The sequence below is a fragment of the Uloborus diversus genome, chromosome 6 (assembly GCF_026930045.1).
Source record: "Uloborus diversus isolate 005 chromosome 6, Udiv.v.3.1, whole genome shotgun sequence".
NCBI lineage: Eukaryota > Metazoa > Arthropoda > Arachnida > Araneae > Uloboridae > Uloborus > Uloborus diversus.
This window is the reverse complement of record NC_072736.1, coordinates 119643640-119666712: the sequence shown is the minus strand read 5'-3', so window position 1 is coordinate 119666712 and position 23073 is coordinate 119643640. Positions and strand designations below refer to the sequence as shown.

At 32.8% G+C, this 23073-nt stretch overlaps 1 protein-coding gene across 1 annotated transcript in view; it reads right to left on the bottom strand.

The window, feature by feature from the left end:
• Positions 1-23073, bottom strand: part of LOC129225278 (short transient receptor potential channel 4-associated protein-like) — a 69184-nt gene that overhangs the window by 19102 nt on the left and 27009 nt on the right. The window contains exons 14-18 of the mRNA XM_054859864.1: positions 22199-22257; positions 21656-21711; positions 15994-16024; positions 11899-11991; positions 8568-8658 (exon numbers count right to left, since the gene is read on the bottom strand). Of these exons, the coding sequence (XP_054715839.1) occupies positions 8568-8658; positions 11899-11991; positions 15994-16024; positions 21656-21711; positions 22199-22257 (330 nt within the window). The remainder of the gene's footprint in view (positions 1-8567; positions 8659-11898; positions 11992-15993; positions 16025-21655; positions 21712-22198; positions 22258-23073) is intronic.

Sequence of the window (23073 nt, the reverse complement as noted above, 5' to 3'; positions counted from 1 at the left end):
ACTAAATTGATGTCAAATTGTCGTCTTTGTGGGGAAAGTCCACACTCACTTGTTGAATGTCCTTTATACATCCGCGTCTCTTCCGTTAATGAGAAAACTGTTTTGCCCAAACCCCAGCAAAAAGCCTCTCCAAATTCTAATAACACTTTTTGTGTATTTTGTGGTAGAACAAACCACTTAATGATTAATTGCCGGATTTACAATGGGGGTCAACCCCTTAACAATTTCTCAAATCAAGATCAAAATAGGCCTCAAAGTCAAAATTTTTTTGCCCCTCGTATTCCATTTAGGCCACGAGGTAACTTTAATTTCCCCAACCATTTTGTTCCACCCCAACAATTTCTGTCGCAAAACAGATTTTCATCGCCGGAAGTAAGACTTAATACTCCAACACAAAATGGAGACAATTTAAACTGGCGAGGGGGTCATCCATGAGGGACGGCTTGGCCTCGGTAACTGATTTCTCATCTCTGGTCCCTCAAAATATTAGTGTACAGGAGACTGAATCTGTTCAATGTAAGAAACATAATACATATCCAGATTTACATACCTTTTTAAATAGCTCCATTGGTAAAGATACTATTGGGGAATTTTTGTCGAAATTTTCAAAGCCTGATGAGTCTCAATGCAAACAATCCGAATCCATTTTTAATGTTCATTCTGATAACAAGGTTAGCGACTTACCTATACTTAATATTTCAATTGGTCATGAGATATTCCCAATGCTTTTGGATTCAGGATCTTCGGTCAGCTTATTTTCAAATGCTGTTTTTGAACAGATTAAATCTTTGACAAAATGCAGATTTCTCTCACGCACAGTCACAATCAGGACTGTAAATTCTAATTTATCATTTTCTGCGTGCGCTGAGGTTTCATTTAAAATTGGTAAAAATTTCTTTAAGCACCCATTTTTTGTTGCTGATTTTGCACCTTCCTCTTTTTATGGGATATTAGGTTATGATTTTTTAACCCGTTTCAATGTGCTAATTGACACTAAGACCGGCAGTGCCACTTTTGATAATTTTAAAGCTCCTTTAATGCCTCAAACTGACATCTCACAACATTTGGCCAAAATTAATTCTCTGCATAGTGACAAGGCTTTTTCTGTTGCTCTTAAAAACAAATTAATTATCCAACCGGGGGAAACTGCCATTGCTAATTTTTCGTTATCTGACATACCGGTCAAATCATCTGAAATTTATTTTATTCCTACCGTTAATGACATAACTTGTGAAATTCATCCCGCCGTGCACTTAGTCGAGAAACATAATTTCTCCTCTATTATCAGGAATATTGGTAATAATCCTCTTCATTTAAATAAAGGTATGGTAATGGGTCATGTCACTGAACAGTTTGAGATTTTGAATGATTCTTTGAATGAAACTACATGCTCAAGCAATCAATCCCAATTTTGTCACCAAATTATTGCATCAGATGAAGTATTGAAAATCAGGAAAGAGGAACTTAGTCCTTCAGATTTTAAATTAGATCACTTAAATACTTCACAACAACATATTTTATTAAACATTTTGATGAAAAATTTTTCTGTGTTTAGTAAATCTGTCAAAGCCTTAGGATGTTCTGACATTGTCACTCCTTCTGTCATTTTGCGTAACAATAATCCAATTAAGGCCTTACCTTTTGAAATTCCTCAGGCGTTAAAAGGACAGGTTCAGGAAGAATTGGATGAATTAATTGAGGCAGGAATTATTTCTAGAAATGTGAGCCACTATGCGAGTCCGATGATAATGGTACGTAAGAAATCTGGGCCTAATGAACCACCTAAGTACCGTATGGCATTAGATTTAAGATTATTAAATTCCGTCATCGAAAGTTCCACATACCCACTTCCCAAAATTTCTACGTTAATCAATGCCGTCTCATCCTATAAATACTATACCGTTTTAGATCTGCATTCGGCCTACTGGCAAATTCTCCTTCCCAATCATCTCCAAGATATTGTGACTTTCTCGACCGAATTTGGCTCTTTCGCTCATAACCGTTTGCCCTTTGGCCTTAAGGTAAGTAGCAACATTTTCCAATCTGCCGTGGATCAGTTAATTGATGAATTAAAATTGCTAGGAATTCACGGAATTCATGCATTTCAAGATGACTTTTTGGTTTGTGCCGAAAACTTTGACCAGATGGTATCTAAGCTCGAGGCCGTCTTTTCTGTTCTCTCCAAACATAACCTAACTTTATCGCCATCTAAATGTGTTTTTTTTCAGACCGTAATTGATTATTTGGGATTTCATATATCACACAACTGTATTCAACCTATTACTTCTAATATTGCCAAAATTACCAAATTTGCCCCACCTCGCACTGTGCGACAGGTCAAGAAATTCATGGGGTTATGTGGATTTTATAGGCATTTAATTCACAAGTATGCTGAACGCACCCATGCTTTGACACAATTAACCGCAAAAAATAAACCTTTTGAATGGAATGATGTTCACCAAAAAGCTTTTGATGATCTCCAGTCTACTTTTTTTAAGCAGCCTTTTGTGATTCTTCCAAATTGGAATGATGATTTCTATTTAAATACCGATGCTTCACTTCAGGGAATTGCTGCTGTATTGATGCAAAAGAGAGATGGTATTCTAAAACCCGTGTCTTATTTTAGTAAAGCTTTGTCAAAGTCTGAACGTAATTATCCTCCAATTAAACTCGAGTTGTATGCTATATATAAGGGAATGACAGCATTCAAGACATACCTCTTTAATAGAAGATTTATTCTCATGTCTGACAGTAAGCCCTTAGAGCGTTACAGCAATGTAACCTCGCCAGCCGATGTTGTTACTCGTTGGTTGTTAGAAATTGGTCAATATTCCTATACTTTTTCATATATCCCTGGCCCTCAGAATATTTTAGCAGATTTCTGTTCTCGGAGCCCTGACCCCAATTTACATGAATCAGCTCTTCAACCCAATGCGGATAAGGAGTTGATCCTTCCCTTCACCGATATTTCCACCCCTGACAATATGCAGTGTGATATACCCTCTAATACTCCTTGTGTTGAATCCACTAATGTGGTTAATTATTTAAGACCGCACCCTACTTCCCTATGTGAACCTCAGTCAGGTCATAATTTAAGCTCTCATTCATTTGTGTGTGCCCAAACTGATGCACATAATGAAATATCTATTAAAACCTTTTTACGTGAGCAACTTAATGATCCGTACATTAAAGAAGCTGTTTCCTTTTTGCAAAAGCCTAATCTGCATCATGCTCACAAGCTTAATGATTTTTTCATTTGTCCAACTACAAACCTATTAATGCATGTTCGCAACAAAACTTGTTTACCTACTATTGTTGTTCCCGACACATTGAAAGCTAAAGTTTTGCAGATTTGTCACATTTCTCACACCGGAATAAAGAAAACGTATGAGGTAGTTGTTAGTAAATATTTTTGGTTAGGAATGTATCGGGATGTGTCGAATTTTGTTTTATCATGTCATTTTTGTATTCGACTGAAGCCCTATTCCATTAAACCCGCCCCATTGCAAAATATTTGGATTCCGAGGAGACCTGGTGAGTTCTGTTCAATCGACCTGGTTGGCCCAATTCGCCAATATGGATATATTTTGACGGTTACTGATCATTTTTCTCGTCACGTTGTCCTTTATTCTTGTAAAGATTTTACTGCTAACACAATAGTTAAGCACATGTTGAATTACATTTCTCTATATGGTAGAATGTCGTATCTTCTGTCAGATTTAGGCCGTCAGTTTGACAGTGATGTATTTCACTCTCTGAACAAGGCCTTAGGTGTTACAATTCAGCATTCTTCTCGTGCTCATCCCCAGTCCAATTCAATTTCGGAGAGAATTAATAGTCAAATCAAGTCTAGTTTACTGTCTTTACTTGAGCAGAATGTGTCTTTAGAGGTTGCTGTTATGGTTCACATGTCTATATATAATGGGACAACTCATTCATCTACTGGTTTCACTCCTAACATGTTGCACTTGGGAAGGGAACTATCCTTGTTTTTTGACACTTTTGATAATGACGTGCAACCTCGATTTCTTAACACCTCACATTATATACAAAATGTTCTGCAGGATCTTCGCCTAATCTATGAGGAGGCGTACTCTTCTTTACAACTCAAACAGATCAATCAAAACAATAGGCAATTGCCTGCTTCTCACAGTCGAAATTTTAAACAAAATGATATTGTATACATGAAGTCGGCTGACACTTTTAAACCTAGATTTGATGGTCCCTATACTGTAGTAAGCAAAGTAGGGGATGTAAATTGTAAAATTAAACTCTTAGGCGATGACTCTGCGCAACCTTTTGTAATTCATGTCAATCGTTTACGTTTAGCCCCACCTCGCAAAAGCAATTTAATGTCTGTTAACACAGATAACAATGTGTCCCACCAACCTCAGCATCCCAGTCAACAAACCCGTTACTTTCTCCGTAGTCGTAAGTAATTTAGTCATAGGGCGTGCCACTTGCTGTTATGTACGGGCAGTCGTGCTGGTCGTGATTGTAATTCCGGAATCCGTATCATTTTGCTTGTGACTCTCTCTATGTCTTTTATGAACGTAAATTTTTTTTCTCCCCTATGTTTGTTTTCATTGAGGGGCACAGTGATGAGAATGTATTGTTAATACACGGCAAGTCGATCTCATTTTTTCTATTTTTGGAAATGTATTTTTATGTGTTTTTTTTTTTTTTATTTTTATGTATGACAGGACGCTGTCATATTTTTTGCTGTTGGTACCAACATATGTATGTCAACATGTGCGTAACAATTTTTCCTCCACAAGATAATGTCAATCTCTCGATTATGTCCTAATATCTACAACCGGTTTTCCTTATTATGTCTTACTCTTCATGCTTATGAATTTGTCCGTCTCAATCTTAGTGTGTCTTCAACATTCAATTTTTTTTCAAATACAAATTTAGTACTCAGTGTGCTCCTGGTAATTTGGTGCACTACGCTGTTGAACTCTTTAACAATATGAACTGTTTACAAAAAAAATTTTCTACTTGAATTTTTTTACTCATGTTACCCTAATGTGTAACACTTGACGTAGATAGTCAAGATAATGATTCTAATGTTTTTTGTGCATTAATATGTTTCTGTATAATTTAATGCATATCGAGAATGGTCATATTTGAGGGTTATTGCATTTTTTGTATTCATACCTTCTACATGTGTTGGGTAGTTGTGAACTTTTTTGAATGTTTATATTTTTAACTCTTGGTATGCTATGTGTTGTTCACGTAATCACAACTGTGTGTACTTTTTTTGTCCTTTTGGTTGGTCGTGTGTGGCAAATTGTTTTGTGAGCAGGGTGCAATCATGACATGCAAAAAGAAAATGCAAACAGTTCATTTTCTTTGACTTACCCATTTTCTACCTTGACGATAGTATAAAACTGTATCCCATGTTTTTTTTTGGATGTTACAACTCTTTATGCATTTGAATATATATGATGTATGAATTTGTTGTGTAAAGTTTTGGTAAATTGGAGCTGGACTTAAAATTTTCTTTTTTTTTTCTCTTTTTTTTTCTTTTGCTTTGCCAGTGTATGTGATAATGCATATCACATTTTTCACCCATTTACATTTTCCCCATGTTTTCGGTCATTTTAATCGTTTTCTTCCCCCATTTTGTTGTTTTTTATTTTCTTGTGCATTCCACGTTTTCCCCGCGTTCCCCCGTTAAATTTCGCACACTTTACGATATCAAATATGTGACTTATTCAATTTTCCCATCGTTTAGCTTTTTGTCAATTTTTCAAGCGTCGATCCAATTTTTTGCATCTTCTTGTCGGCCATTAAAATGGCGTAGCGTCCCCTTCCCTTCGTTGTTTGGGCGCCAAACGCACTCATTGGTTCCCGCGCATCACCGCGTACCCGGATCTGATCGCTCATTTGCCGATTCATTTTTCCACCCCACTTCACTGTACTTGCTGCTCTCTGTCCGCTCGGTCGCAATTTTCTGCGGCTCCGGTTTTTGTTCTACGATGGCGATAATGAAGCATCGGTGCACGGCGTCAGGGGACGGCCGTTGCTCGCCGCGAAATTGTTAAGACCTCAACATGAGGTGAAAGTTTTATTTTTTCATATATGTTTAAAATATAATAATCAAGACCGTTACTTCGTCGCAGTCGAAGATGAGAGCGTAGGTGATCCATCACCTGTTTGAATGATGGCGTCCGATGGCGGCACGCAGAGTGCACCTGAATCGTCCCCTTAAGTAACTACTTTTTCGATGATCTACATACCATGAGGTGACGGCATGGATCCGCAATTACCTTGAAAGTATCCTGATTCTTTTTTAAGCGTGTGACGAGCTCAACATTGTCACCATGGAGATTACAGCCCGCACCATTTTCGGCTCAACGTACATCGGCCCGCAACGGACATTTTAGCAATAAGTCATCCCTGAATTACACCCCACCATCTTCATAATGAACTGTCCATCCTCCGTCCATTACAATTAGAATGTTTCTCCACCCTCCGAGGGAACTTTCCGTTTTTTTTGACCTTTAACGAACTTTACAACCCCTACCAGCTCCGCCTTTTCTTTTTGAACTCTTAAGTCTGGATTCCTCGCATTTGTTTTTTTACTATGTGTGAAATGTTCTGGTGATCACCATGCCTAGTGCCTGTCTTCATGTCTGCTTAGAAGTAACGTAGAATAAAGAATGTATGGTAATTAATTTTGTGCTTCCTATCGTCAACTAACACACCACCCCCGGGTAAGTCTCTTTTAAATTTTGTTCTTGGGCATTCAAGGCAGTCGTTGGTCTGAGGTTATGCGCGGCAGCGATGCTTCCACTTCCACGGCCTAAAATCGTTATCATTTTGGTTTTCGTATAATTTGGCAAAATTAATCGCGCGCATCATGACACTCTGGGATGATATTATTATTAAAAATATTTTTTAATGCGAAAAAAATGAACAAAAATGGTAGAAAAACGTGAATTTTGTGATCAAACATCTCAAAAGCATGAAATGTTATATTTTTTAAACCAGAATTAGGTACATATTCTAAGGAAATATGTTGTTAACGATAAAAAAAAAAATTGTAATGATTATAGATCAAAATTGTGATTTCAGGAATGCACACCAGTAACATAATCTGATGGCGACTATCCATGGACATCAGCTTCTAACTCTTCTATTTATGGCAGAAATTACTTGAAAAAATTATAAAGTACTTCAAAAAAATGAATAAAATATCCTTCAATATTTAATTCTGATTATTCCTTCCCTGTTGACAAAAATCACAAAAAATACTAAAATTTCTGCCTCCTAAACTGGTTTCTCCCCTTAATTAAGAAGATTTTAAAACTATCAAAGGACAGCTAACATTAATGATGATCATTATTATTAGTGAATATAAATTTGCAAAATTCTAGGAAGTTGATAACATACTCACACAAAAGAGTGAGAGGAAAAAAAAAGAAAAAAAAAAGAAAGTGAAGAAAATAAAAATAAAAAGTGATCATTTTAGTATACTTACTTTTAACGGAGACTAGTACAAATTATTTATAAAACTTAAATTATATTCAAAGATTATAAATATTTATATAGATTTGAAAAATTAATTACTTTTTTGAAACATTGACTTATTGAGAGAGGGTTTGTACATATAGATTCACATATATCTTTTACAGAGGGAAACTGCAATAAAAAAAATTCATGTTTATGTTTGGGAAGAATATTAGAAACACTTAGCACTCTTTTTAACTGTGCGCTGGAAAAAAAAAAAGATTGATAACTTTTCTAAGTCTACTTCTAAAGACAATTAACAGAAGAAAACTCTTTTTGATATGATAGATCTCTCAATAACTGGTTAATAACAACGCTTTCATCATGAACTATAACTGTAAACATATCCACATTTTTAAGGGTACTTTTGGTTTGAATATAAAACATCGAACTCAAAAAATTGATCTTAGAAAAAACATCGAGCCTCAAGGAGCGATGTTTAGACAAAAACATTGATGTTTTGAAAACATCGACATTGATATTGCACCACTACTTGAAATGATTTAGGTATTATAAAGTTTGAAAAAGAAAGTGAAGTACGCAAATATATGAAATACATGAAAATGTGTTAATATATTCAGGCTTTTCTGACACATAGACATAAGCCATTGCAATAATCAAAATATAACAATGATAGAAAAAAGAAATTTACCAAACATCAAAGTGACAAAAAAAAGATAATTTCAAACATTATTATTAGAAAAGGCAAAAAAAAAAAAAAAAAAAAAAAAGGAATTAACAGAAATTGAAAATACTTCTTGAGATTAAAGTATTTCTGTCTCTTTTCATCTTTATCTTTCACTATGTTATCAGCTCACTTATTGATGAAATACAGCTTACTATTGCATTGTTTTAAATTGCAAGAACGTTTGTTTTATTTTTTAAATGCTTCAACTCAACAAGGAGTTTGAACAAAAATATTAAGGAAATTTTGGTTCAATAACTAGTAATCATATAAATGTCTACTACTGAAAACCAATCTAGTAGCAATTTATACTTCACTGGATAAATACAAGAGAAAGAATGCAGATGTTATATATGTTACTAACCTGTAACAAATTTCTCCTCAATAAAAAATCTTGGTCTGCACTAGAAAAGCTGCCTCGGAGATAGCTCTCTATGGCTCTAGAAAGCCAAAACCTGTGATAGAAATTTAACACCATTAGCATTAACAATTAATTTAATGTTTTATCATTTCTGATTCCAAAAGCTTGGAAAGTAACAAGGTAAAACAAATATTGATAAATGCAGTGAGAAACGAAAATTTATCATTGAACAATATACGGCAAGTATTGTTCTTACTTGACATAAAATGCACTTAAAAAAAAAAATACCTTTCAATTTGGGCAAGCACTGAAATTATAACAGTCAGTGGCATTGGGGAGGGGAGGCATATCTTATAAAGAGATAAAACATTTATAAATGTGTAATAATTTCATAAGTCCCTCCCCCCTTCAATGGCACAAATTTTTTAAAGCTATTGCATTAAAAACACAACTTTCAATTGACAATCATAGATATTGAGTTATAAAGCATTATATGTTCCACCGGAGTAATAATGGAAGCAGAAGGGTTTTCAGGGAACACATTTTGCTCACTTAACTCACTTGTTTCGAATTTATGGGTGCATAACATCACAATTTGGTCGCTGATGTTTCTTTAATAGGATCAGTAATTACTGTGAAAGTGTTAGTGCACTTAGAACAGTCATTTCAATCAAGGCAAAAAATTATGAAATTGATGATTTAATTTTCAATTTATAAGAAGTATAAAAAGAAAGAAAGAAACAGCATGGAACGTTTTTAGAAAACCACAACATGTGGCAGTATTCTTAACTTTGGCTTTCCAAACAAAATAGCATCTGCTTTAAACTTTGAGAAAAGGTTAATTGAATACTTTACTAAAACCCAATTAATGATTTTCCCATTTATGTGACATTTTGTAGTCAAAGAAATCAGATCATCCTGGATCTATAAATTTTGGGCTTCTAACTGCAACTGGATTTCTATACCCTTAGTCCCTATGGGCCCTTCCGCATAGCAGGTTTGCGGGTAAGTAGATGCGAGCCCATAAGAAATCCAATGTTCAACCCAAATCGAATGGAGCCTATCCCCTTAACCCTAGCGTCAATGATCGGGTACCCGGGTACCTTTTTGCGACTTTTATCATAATTTTTACGCTTTGTAACAAGGTCTTTTTAAAATTGCTTTTAATCCTTGTTATTTACATGAATCTGAACTAAAGAAAGTTGCAACCGTGTTTTCAAAAATTTTTTTGGGAGGGTTAGAGAAGAGTATAGTTCAAAAGCATGAACATTTGTAGTAAGTTGGGACACTCAAGCACGTACCCTACCCCGCCCCCCCCCCCCAAAAAAATCTAAAAAATCCTCATTAATGATTTTTTTTTCCGATAAAGGTTCCTTTTTTCATTTTTTTCACTTATTTTCTGGGGTAAAACCGAAGAATTGGACTCGCTTCCCATGTCCAAAAAAATTTTCGCGCTGTAAAAAAAAGTAAAATAAATAAAAATTAATAAACACTTGAAAACATTGCAATTACACACGAGTCACACTGCAGATCGTAGATACAAAGAAAGTTTCCGTACACTTAACATTTATTCAAATTACATTTACAGATATAATTAAGATTTTAAATTAAATTAAGTATACTCATAGTTATATTTCACAGGGTCACATAATTATATTTCACTACACCTGTTGGTTTTCACCATTCGATCAAATGCTTCGAAATTATCAAAATTTGATCAGTCGTGTCAACACTACATTTTGTTTTGTTATAAAACGAAATAGTTGTGACTTTTGGTTGCTCTAGAACTTCTTTTGTTATGATGTGAAGTGGAAAACAATATGACGGCCTTTTCTCTTTTTGTAGATGTACGGACATATTGTTACATCATCAGTGATACCGAATTAGGAACTTCATTTCTCTCAATATGTAGACAATAATATTTCAGTTGGAATATATTATCTGTCCTTTTTTTCTTTTTTTTTAATTTTTTTTTTTTTTTTTTTTTGAGTATACCTACGAATGTCAGACGGCATGACAGCAAAGGTTGAGCAAATGATAGTGAGGATAAAATTACAGATAATATTTTTTGGTACAACAGGCTTATGTATATATGGTAATCGCGGGCCTCATGTGGTCTGCGGGTCGTAAGTTGAACATCACTGGTGTATATAAATAAAATACTACGAATTCACTATAAAATACCAAAGAGTAAAATCAAATACATCCAGAATTACGAAAAAACTGGAGAAACACATTTGTTTCTTACAGACAATTTACCGTGAAACATAAACATAAAACACTGGAAAATAATAAACCATTTCGTTTTTTGGCAAAACCAGGATACACAAACTTCCCTAGATGAGGGTGGAAGAAAACATTTCAATTAAATAGAAGAGGTGTCAGAAAAAAAAAAATTATTTTTCTGTTCTAAATCTTCAAGATTCAAAATGGGTACCCGGTTATTGAAAGTAAGGGAAAAGTTTGGTCATTGATGCTAGGGTTAAGAGAAATAGCACTCCTCTCCAAGTATCTCCTGGAAAACAAAAAGATATCCCTAAAATTTTAATAGCAGTGTTTGCAGCATGCCCCTCAGTGAGCAAAGAATAACAAATGAAGTGCAGGTATGGATAAACACTTCCTTGCAAGAGAAAAATATAATAAAATTCACAAAAGATTAACATAAGGCCATTGATCCACTTACCATCCTAATCCCTTTATTAGAATTTAGACAATGTTCCAAATTATATTGGCATTTGAGGAAAAATTGTTATTAATTGAAAATCACAATCTAGCATTCACAAACACTTTCATGATCATGTAATTTAAAAACATAACCTTTTAATCTCATAGTAAAATCATGTAATTTAATTAAATATATGTTATGGATTTGAATCAGCTTCATATCTATTGAGACATCCAAAAGAAACTAATTACAAAAAAAAAAGAAAGAAAGAAAGAAAATTTGAATTTTTGGCATCTTAAATTCAAATTATGTTTTTTGCAATCACGAACGTGTGTGTATGTAGGCGCGTTTGTGTGGTGTGTTGTGTAGGCTTGTGTGTGTGTGTGTGTGTGTGTAAGTATGTGTATGTGTAGGATATGGACGCAACCAGGAGAGGGTGCCTTGCTAGGGGAGGGGCCGGTCGACAGTGGTGCTGCAGAGGAAGGCGGGGGGGGGGGGGGGGGGAATAAAAGGGACAGACATCATTCAACAGAAAAATTAAAACAATAAGCAATTCATGATTGCTCAAAATTAATTTTTTTAAACTAAACTACTTTCAACAGCTTCACATCAAAAAATAAAGGTAAGGGAAAAATGTTACTCCGTACATAAGGCGGGAAATAAACATACCTGAATGTCGAAGCTCCACTTTCCTTCTTCATTACCTCAACTATTTTAGTCAAAAGGCCTTTATTTCCTACACACATATCTTCTCTGTTAAGCCTTCAAAAGAATAACAACATGAGTATAATCTTAATGTCTTGATTCTGAAGTTACAGTTAATATAATGTAACAACAACCAATTACTTTTCAATAGACCAAATATTCTGTAAATGAACATATTCAAGGAAGAACATAACTCACACTCAAGGGGAGCTCAAAATTTGGGTAAGTCTTAAATAGGGATGTAATGAATAAGGAATTAGCTGAATAGCAGAATATTTGACAAAACATTTAATGCTAAAGCTAAATATTCAGCCAAAATGTTAGGCCAAATACCAAATATAGTCAAACAAATTTCTCAAATTCATTGTAATTGAAAGTATTTTTTGATGTTTAAAAAATTATTTGCCATATATTATAATTTTCAATAATAGTTTACAGTATTTGAAATACTGCATTTCGGAATTCAGTTTTTTCACCCTAATTTAAACTTCTCTAGTTAATCTCGGGGAATAGTGTCTGAATCTTTCTACTATGTCTCACGTTCAAAATCCATGTATAAAATTATACATGAAGTAGTACTCAAAAAACTGCAAATAAAAATTTATTTACTTATTTTTTTTAAAGAGCCGATTTATCAAGGCAATATCAGCGAATGGTTGTGATGGGTATCAGTAATGATCCAACTCGCAGGGGTTGCCTCTTTCGCATGGGTGGATTTATACGGGGGCAATGCCCCCCCCCAGTTTTGAGAGAACTTTATATAGTAACAACACATCTTCCAAAAATAAAAAAAAATCATTTTTTTTCCTTTTTTGAATAGTTTAGTGAAAATAAAGAGAATAGCGAATGTCCTTTTCTGATAGGAGAAAATAAAAGGAAAAAAAACGAACATTAAATACAAATAGTGCAGCTGTCACTGGGGTGCTGAAAATGTGTCTAAATTCACTATTTCGGACTGAAAACCATTTAGGCAAGTGTATGAAACTATAGGCTAAACAAGCTATACCTTAAGCTGCAACACTTATAATAATTGACGATTATTTTAACAAATTAGAACCTAAAACAAAGGGAGGAAAACTCCCCCCCCCCATTCGCGCTAACAGAACGATCTACTAGTTATGATTTGTGTCCACATTTAAAGTATAATTGTCCATAATATTTATGTTCTTAGTAGATTAATTGGCTTTTTGAGAGATTCTAAAAAATAGTTTTTTTCCTTTTCTTTTTGAGAGAGAGAGAGAAATTAAATTCTATCACAAACTGAATAAACTTCAGTTATCTGAGTGTTCTGATTAATTCAATCTTTTTACTTAGAGGGAAAGTACAATTTTACTTACTTTATAAATACTGTTTAAAAAGTAAGGTAAGTCATAATCATCTAAGTCTAAGTGAGTCAGTCCTTGTCATTATTGAAATCTAAATAATTGAGTCATCAAAAGTTTTGGAAATATTTGCTAAAATTTTATAAAATCTATAAAAACCTAACAAAGATAGGTAAAATCGCGTAAAAATCCTTTAATCGTAAAAACTGACGAATTTTTGTAAAAATTACAAAAAAATCAAGCAAAAATCTGCAGGTAAGAGTGAATTACAAACAGGGCTGAATTTGCCTATAAGATTAACAAGCTATTGCTTAGGGCCCTTGCTTTGAAGTGGGTCCCTAACTCCCAAAAAATTGCATGATTTGTTCCTTAAAAAATGGAAATTGGTTGAAAAAACTAATTTCATTTTCAAGTGCTTGAAAACGTTGAATATTTGGAAACATGTGGCTACAAACCTTAAATTTTAAAATCTCTAACAAATGGTAGAGGGAGAAGAATGCCAAAATTTGTCAAATTCAGCGTCTTGCCACATCCTGCATTAAAAATGTAAAAAATCATGGTTCTCACGTTTGTAACATATTATTCGAAATAAATTTTTGTGATTCACATGCTTCATATCTTGCTATATATTCAATTCCGAATGCAGTATTTTGGAAATTCTTTTGCTTTGATTGCTTTTATCTTACTTCTACTGCATATTGTTAATCTGTTCAGCCCGAAAAAAAAAATGATACACTAACTCTATTCCTTTTCGTTTTCTGCACTACTTATAATTAAAAAAAGTTTTTGAAATGAGAAATCTATAGTTTATTTTTTCTTTCAAACTTAAAATGGCTGTTTCTTACAAAGTTTGAACAATACTGTACAACTGTATAATCTAGTTATCAATTTCTATGTCTGTACCATTAACCTTTATAAGGCTTCAAAATGCAGAATTTTATATCCATTTTACAAAATTTCCTCCGGGGTAGAATCCCCCGGGACCCCTAAAATTGGAGATATTCTATTTCCCACTTAAAAGGGAGCCCTGCATCACTCTCTTAATACCAGCCCCCTCTCTTAAGGTCAATACAAAAAGGACAGCATGAAAACACATATTAATGAAAACAACACACAAAAAAGTAAAGCATGGACATGCATCACAGAAAACAGACAAAAACATGGGGGTGGGAGCTATAAAAATGTTGCTCAAAAAAAAAAAAAAAAAATCCTGCCCCCCAGGAACTCAGTCCTAAATCCGCCTATGCTCTTTCGTGAGGAAACTTATCTTTTGTTCAAACTCCTCTCCTGTGTGATTGCAAAGTGCATTCTGCCAGTAGGTTTGAACACCTTGGCTGTCATTTGCTTGAACCGTGAGTGATTCATGAAGTACCCATTAGTTGATCGCTGAATTTTGCTTCAGTTACTGATCTGCTTTATGACTTCTGTTCGGGGACCAGTACAATAGACCTCTGGTTGCAGTGCTTGGTTTGGTTGAGCACCCTTTTCTCTCATTTCAACAATGCAGGATTATTTTAAAATTTACGTTTCTAGAATTACAAAATATATACAACTGAACTTTGTTAATAGAACAGTTAGTACAAAATGTCGCTAAAGCAAAAATTTTGTTAATTAAATTTTGTTTACTATTTAATTATGTAAAAATGTCACACATAACACATAGATTAAAACAAAATTTTTGGTTCAGATGAAAAAAAACTTACTAGAACTTTAAATACTGTAATTTTATTTTTCAGCAAATTTTGTGTCATTGAAGAATGCTCATCATGTATTGTAAAGCATACGCTGAATCTTGCTGTGTAGACAGTGAAGCTCATACAACAGTCTACCTTTGCACAGGATTCCTTGGATAAAACATTCTATTCCTTTGGGGTATTGCCACCAGTTTACTTATTAACACCCTTCTTTGAATGGGTTCTTCAGGTATCGCTAAAACAGGTTTGCACAATAAAAATGACCGTTACACCTATTATAGGCCTTCTCATTTAGTCTCTTCTAGAACATCAATAAGGCAAATTATTTCATGCTGTAAATCAGCTTAGCTTTCTTGTTCATGAAAGAAAAGAATCCGTAGCATTTAATCTGACAATTCTGTGTATTTTATAAATTAAATGTTACTTTTTCTGGGAATCTTTTAAAAACTAATGATGGCAAGCATAAAAAGAAAAGCACTATCAGTTCATGGAAAGGTAGACATTATAAATGAGTTGCAATACTTTTTTAGAGAGACCATATGACATTAATAAATCAGGTACTCCAGAGCTAATAATATAACTTATAGACAAAGGCGTCCATATGGGGGGGGGGGGGGCAAGTGGAGGCTCAAGTTCCCCCCCCCCCCTCCTTTGAAATTAGAACTTCCTTGCTTTTAGTACTTTTTTCTTTGCAAAAATGTAAAAACATTTCTTCTCCAGCAATTAATGAATAAGTTAAAGTTTAAGTAATGAATAAATCAAAAATATCAAATTTTGGTAACTGTAATCTTGTACTGAAATCGGTTTCAGTGGGGAAATATATCCTGCTAAACCATGGAGAAAATATCTTAGTCCCCCCCCCCTTAAAATTTTGCATATGGGCGCCCTTGCTTATAGAGCATGACAAAATTTGTTTTTATAACAGAAATCATTCCTTATTAACTTTATTTTTAAAAAAGGGTCTATTTTTAAAACAAAGCTGTTTAAAAAATTGAAAAACAAATTGAATAATGTAATATTTTTGCAATAAAGAAAAATACTACCTTAAAGGAGTGGAAGGACTTTTGCAGGAATCTAAAATTAAAATACATACATCAGAAATTTTACTGTAACAAAATGTTTAACAACTTAAGAAAATGATCTGATAAAAACATGATAAATATGGAATTAAAATTTTTCCAAATTATTTGAAAACTAGATATTCAAGATGTAAGTGAAATGGTACTAAGAGTAACTTTAAACTTTTGAAAGAGAATAAATGCATATTAGACAAAAAAAGTAAAATGAAAAAAAAAAGTCTATTTTTGTGCCCTTTAAAGTAAGAAGGCTTCCTAATATATATAACAGCCAATGATTGAGTAACGTGCATGTTTCAACAATGAAACTCGCGCCACGGGATGATAATTTGAAAATATGTTTTGGTAATGTTTAATATGCAGGTAAAGGCTTTATTGTGACAAGGCTGAACTTGATCCGGTAGGTTAACAGTTTCACTGGTAAGATTGTGTCATTTCAGGCGAAGAAACGAAAAAAACGGTCAACAATGAACGCTACCTACTGGAGTTTAGGGTTAATCCACTGGAGTTAGGGTTACAATTTCAACTATCACAATATCACCAAACAGGAAATGGCTTGGTTCAAATGTCAAAGCAATTTTTAACCGTCAAACCTTGGCGGGCAATTGTTTTAGTTTACAATATACAGTAACCCCTAAAAGTGTTAGTACACCTTGAAATTTTGTAGTAAAACCATACTAACAGGCGAAACTGAATTCGAATATGAAGTTCAATTTTTTTTCACATCATTCCTATGCCATTCTAAATAAAAACCAGTACTTTTTTTCAAAATATTGCTTGGTTTTATTTTTGAAATTTGTCAAAAAATGAAGAGACAGAGAAAATATAAGCCACCAGTGTCAACGTATACACTGAAATATTTTCGTACAAATTCATGATTAAAATTATCACGTCGTTTTTTTTATTATTATTTTTGCATTGTGTTGACCCTGTATAGTCATTTGGCTTTAATTTTTTGTATATTTATTTTCTAATATTTTGCTTATTATTTTTAAATAGTTGTTATTAGTAAAAAAGAACAAACACCATGGGAAATTTAAATTTTTTACCTCACAGTCATAGTAAATTGGTTTGAAATGTCCCTTAATTAGTTAATCTATAGCATTCTATAGTGAAGTGCTTGATAAATGCTTTAAAGAAAAGAACCCAATTGGAAACAAGGTAAGAAAAGGTAAACCAGCAAAGTTAACAAAGCGTGATCAGAGATTTACAATTAAAATTTTTATGAAAACTGCCTATTTGAGAGCTGTAAAAGTTTCTGAAGAGTTTGATGAAAAATTAATCATTTAATTTTCACCTAAAATTTTTCGCCAAGTTCCCTGATTAGCTGGATTAAACGGGACCTCCTCCCGCAGAAATTTTCTTCTTCAGACAAAAAACAGAAAGCTTACGCTTTTTGTCGCAAAATCAATGATAAATAAGCTCAAAACGTTTTGGAATAATGTCTTACATACACATGAAAATAAATTCAACATTTTTGGTAAAAATGTTGTATAATTGTAAATAGAAGAAAAATTGAGGAATTTAATCTTAAGAACTTAGTTGAATCAAATAATCAGGACAGTGAAGGCGTTTTTATGTGAGGGTGCAATCAGCATCAGGACTAGTTAGTTTGGATTTTTTTGATGAAATTGTGTATCACGCTGTTCATTTGAATATTTAAAAAAATTATTTTCAACTATTAGCCCAAAATTTGGTTATCGAAAACAACTTTGTTTTATATCAAGGTAACGATAAAAGTATACGGTTTTCAACGTTTGCCTCTGGTGCCTCAAAAATTATCCGAAAGCTTAGAAATATATCTTCAATTGCCAGATTTAAACTTAATGTCGCACATTTAGTGAAATCTGGAGACTAGATTACGAAAATAGAGCATTGAAATGAAAAGCGAACTAGAAACAGTAAGACTCAAAGTGAGGTCGAACACTTACTCAGATATTGCACAAAAAAAAGAAAAAAAGAAAAATGAAATCTATTCCCAGACGTTTAAAAGCTGTAGTTGATACGGCATGCTATTCTACTAAATAATAACACAGTAAAAAGTTAGATTATTTACTAACATACAGATATTTTTTCAAAGTGTACGAAGACTTTTGTGAGATAAAGTTTACACCACTTTTTGATTATTGATTTATTAAAAATCAAGTTTTATTATGTTATTAAAGTTTTTCATGTAGTTTTGTTGAAAATAGATCATAGATCTTATAATTAAATACCTATTCCAAAACATTAATTTTAACTAATGGATAGGGGCATATTCTATTGAAAATCGTAAGTGTACAAACATTTTTGGGAGCCACTGTATATTTGTAGGACTTAAACAAAGAACTAACTTGATAAGAACATCCAAAAACAAAATATCAGTCAATAACAAAAGATCTCAAGCAAAAGAATAAACTGATTTAAAACGAAAAGCATTCAAAATCTTCACATTATAATGTTGGAGAAACATTGCATTATATAATAAAAATATGTTTATACATAGGCTTATATAAAAAAAATATGTTTACACATAGACACAACCCAGCATGGATTATCTGCACCCTGATTAACTTAACCTTTGATTAAACTTCCACTAATGCTTCTGCGCTGATCAACTCTTAAGCAAGTGAAATGATTGTACTTCATTTTTTAACTTGTGGAGTTATTTTAATGGCCAATTTGATATTGCCAAAAATAGGCTAGTCAGAACTTAATATATTTATAAATGGTATTACAGTAGGCGCCGTTTGATGTGATCACTTTGGGACAAATACAATTTGATATCAATAACCGACTGATAACAATAGCCGGATGGAATCAAGGAAGCACAAAATGAAGATTTTTTCAAATAAGAAGCATACAACTGCAAATTAAAATAATAATTACTCAACTAAATGCAGTTTAAAATTATAAATTAGACATAGTTCATTTTTTCCACATTTAAAATGGGCAAACAATACTTTAGCCATCCGTCCGATGCTAAAGTATTGTTTGTCCATTTTAAAAGCCAGAATTTTTTTTTAAAGTTATGTTTTTTCTGTATTATCGGATCATTTACTCGTGCAACATTTTCTCTGACATTCGAAACCAGTTTCAAAGCAGATTCAATTTCACCATCATTTCCAGCATGGTTTCGCTTGTTGTTTAAATTTTCAATTTGTTTTCAATCACGTCACACTTTTTTTTTTTCTGCATCTTACAAAGTAATGGCTGAGAAATTTTTAGATGTACTGCCTTGACTCATCATGGTTGAATTGTCAAAATGTTTAAAGAGAAAAATTCTTCTGCTTTACTGATGAGAATCGAACTTATTTTCCGGGAAGCTACTTGTCAGTGTTTGTCTTTGTATTTCTGTTGATTGAGGAACAAAAAAAGGGAAAAAATTCAAAACCTATGAAAAAGTGATAACAATAAACGAATACGCTGATTACAATATCTGATTTTTTTAACATATGATGATATAGAAGTGTTCTGGGTCTTCGTGATTCTGATAACATTAAGCGAATGCTAACATTAACTGTGATCACATTAAGCGGCTCCTACTGTATATAAAATACAGATAGCTTTATGATTAAGAACAGTTTGCTTTATATTACTCACTAGCAGTACCCACACAGTGATGTCCGTGCTAAAAATTTAATGGAAGTCCGTTGAAAAAAAAAATTGATGCCCCCTCCCCCTGTGATGTGAAATGATCGTTTTGATTTGTATAAAATGCGTACACACCTTTTCAAAAAAAAATTATTTAAGTTTCTTTGGAATTCAAAACTTTTCGTCAAATCATTAAATTAGATTTTCAGTTGCTTTAAAACTCTATTTAGTGTGTGAAGCAGTTTTTACTGCAATTTAAAATATTTTGCCAAATAAACAAAAAAAGACATCAAATAATATCTTTCAAATGTAAAAAAAAATTCCGCAGCTCTATTGTTTATCGCTAAACTTGCCCAGCAACCACGCTATCATAATTTAAAAAAAAAATCCTGTGGAACATTCAAAAATCGTCAGAAAAAATTTTTTTGTACATTTTACTCGGATAAAAACAAATCAAAAGTTTCTTCAACAAATCGCCAAAACAATGGATTACGTTAACAGTTGCCTTAAATCAATAATCCTAGACTGAAGTGCTCAGCACCTAACGTGCCAAACGACCACGCTACCGGAACCCAGCACTTTTGCGAGCGAAGCGGATGTTTTTTCTTTGGCAATAATTAATGTTTCGTCAAACAAACAAAAAGGCATAAAATCACAATAACAGTAGCTTTCAAATCTTCATATATTAAGAGCTGCGTTGCCCGGCTTTGCCAGTCTACTTTGAGAACAAAAATTGTGTCAAGTGACATATATTCAACAATTAATTAAAAGAATAACTTAATAACTTAAAAAATAACTTAAATAAAAGAAAAAAAACAGCATGCAAAATTACCCTTCCAAACATGAGGACAGATATTAAAATACTTTTAAGAAAAGAAAATGCGAAAGATGGATTTTAAAAGCGTTACCATGGAAACATGAAATAAATTAAGTGTATGAAATCAGATTCAAAATAAGGAAATACAAAATGGATTCAAAAAGCGTGACCATGGAAACGCAAAAATAAAATGGTTTACAACCTGAATCAAAATGACATATTTAGAAATTGATTTAAAAACGCTTGTAACTTTTTTTTCTTTGAAGATAGAAGCTAATATTTTCGACCAAAGGTTGAGAGAGATCTGGAGTAAAAAATCTCGCTTTTTCCAATGCTGTCAAAAAGAAAACTGTAGGACCATTCCTTCACTTTTTATTGATAGATTTAATGAAGAAAGTAGTGCCTAAATTTCAGCCTAAAAAAGTTCGAGCTAAAAAAGCAAAATACTCCCGCTGTAATTAAGTTAGTGCACTGAAATGAATTGCTTAAAACGCAGAAAATTCTATCCTTTTTAACGATGTATAATATTAATATGTGCAAGTAAATTTTCACCCCTTTAATAGCAAATAATAGGCAATTTACATGAAATTTGGGCCTAAATTGGAATAAAAAAAGAACTATTTATCGGATTTTTTCGAATTATAGCCTATGTTACTCAGTAAGAAAGCACCTTTCATATAGTGAAGGATTTTCTCAAATAGGTACAGTGGTTCCGGAGATTACCTCGAACATATAAACACACAAAAATCAGCCCTCTCTCTTTATAATATTAGTAAAGATTTAACACAGGTTTTAACTTTTTTTTCTTGAAAAAGATTGTTTTTCCCAAAAAAGTAGCAATTGGAACATTACTTTTTTGGAATAAGCAATAGTTTTCCAAAAAAAAAAATTATAATTTTGTAATATACTATTACAAATTCAAAACAAATCAATGTTAAACTTAATGACCCTGCAAAAACTGTCATTGATCATTGATATGACAAACCAATAGCCATAAAACTTTGTTCTTGAAGGTTCTTTTTTCTTCTGAAAACAAAATTTTTGTAACATAACTTTAATCATTTTTAAAAAACTTAAAAATTAATTTAAAAAAGTACTAAAAGCTGCACAGCCCTTGTTCTGTAATTTTTGTGGATTTGAAGGAGTTAATTGTAGTCAAATTTGATTTTAAAAAAATCAAAAAAGTTTAATTATATATATAGAGAGAGAGAGCGAGAAAGCGAAAAAATAACAACATACCTTCCAAAGATTGCAGCTCACTGTACTCACTCCACGATAGCATTACATGCTTGTAGCTGAGTCAAACAAATAGAAAATTATAGTTTACTTCGCTTGTTTGTTTATTTACATGCAATGAATATTACAGATATAATAAAATTAAATGCAGTAAGCACAACTTTGCTTTATCACATCAGTCCAACCCATCTGAATTCTTGTAGGTTGCTGTATCTAGAAACAGATCTACAGCCATTCAGGGGAGCTGTGCGGCACAATTTCCCCATTTAAAACCACTTATATTTTAATAGTTTAACTGCAGGTTTTGGTATAAAATGGGAGAAACACTTAAGCTACTGTAGAGTTATGGAAATTTAAGAAATAAATATCAAATCATTTACAATGAATGGTTAATCTGGTTTTAAGCTATCCAGCTATTGGAAATGCAAAAATATTTCTTTGACAAAAATATTTGGAAAAAATAGTGACAACATTTTAGGTGCAGGGGGGGGGGGGGGGGGTAGGGCATTAACACATCCAGTTTAGGTGGGTTAATAATATACTCACTCTGAATGATCACAGAAACTGTGAATTAACCTCAGAACTTGTATCTTTAACGCAACTTCCTGCGAAAAAAAAACATTAATATTAATATCAGATAAACTATACAAGTTTTAAAAAACAGAATAAATGGTGGAAAATTTTTCAAACGAAGTTAAATTGAAAATTTCTTTGTTCAAAAAACTACTAATTTTAAACTTAAAATCTATCAGGAAAGGGAGGGGAGGGGAGTTACAAATGTCAGAGTTATTACATTTTGATACACAGTAAAACAGTGATTCTCAACAAGAACTTTTGAGCTTTGATTGCTGACCGTACCAGAGCCCGGAAAAAGACTGCCAAGGAAACTTTTTGTGTGTGTGTGTGTTTGAAAAAAAAATTGTGGGGCCTAGAAAATCGAAAAATTGTACTACAAAAATACATTAAAACAACTTTTAGTAGGGGGTCTAAAATCAGATTTTGCTGGGGGGCCGAAAATTTGAAGTTACGCTACTGACTGGCACCAATCCACAGAAAAGTTTGACTAGTCAAAAGCTATTTTTTCTCATGCATATTTTAAAAAAATTTTACTCAAAAGAAAGAAAACATCATAATAATAATAACATCCTATACAACATCTATTTCTTGAGTTAATTTTTGTTGGTTTCTATACTTTTTCAGTAATGTTTATTATTTATGTACAATTATTACCATAAATACTTATCTTATTCTAAACATTTAAATATTTTTTGTAATAGATCTTTAACACCAAGTAAAGTTTTATTTATAGATTTATTAATTAATTTACTATTTGGCAAAGAAACACTCAGCCATTCACAAAAATTTTTCCCAAGAGTGTTTAACGGTTCTAGAGGCAAAAGTTTTTCTTTTTTCCCTGCAAA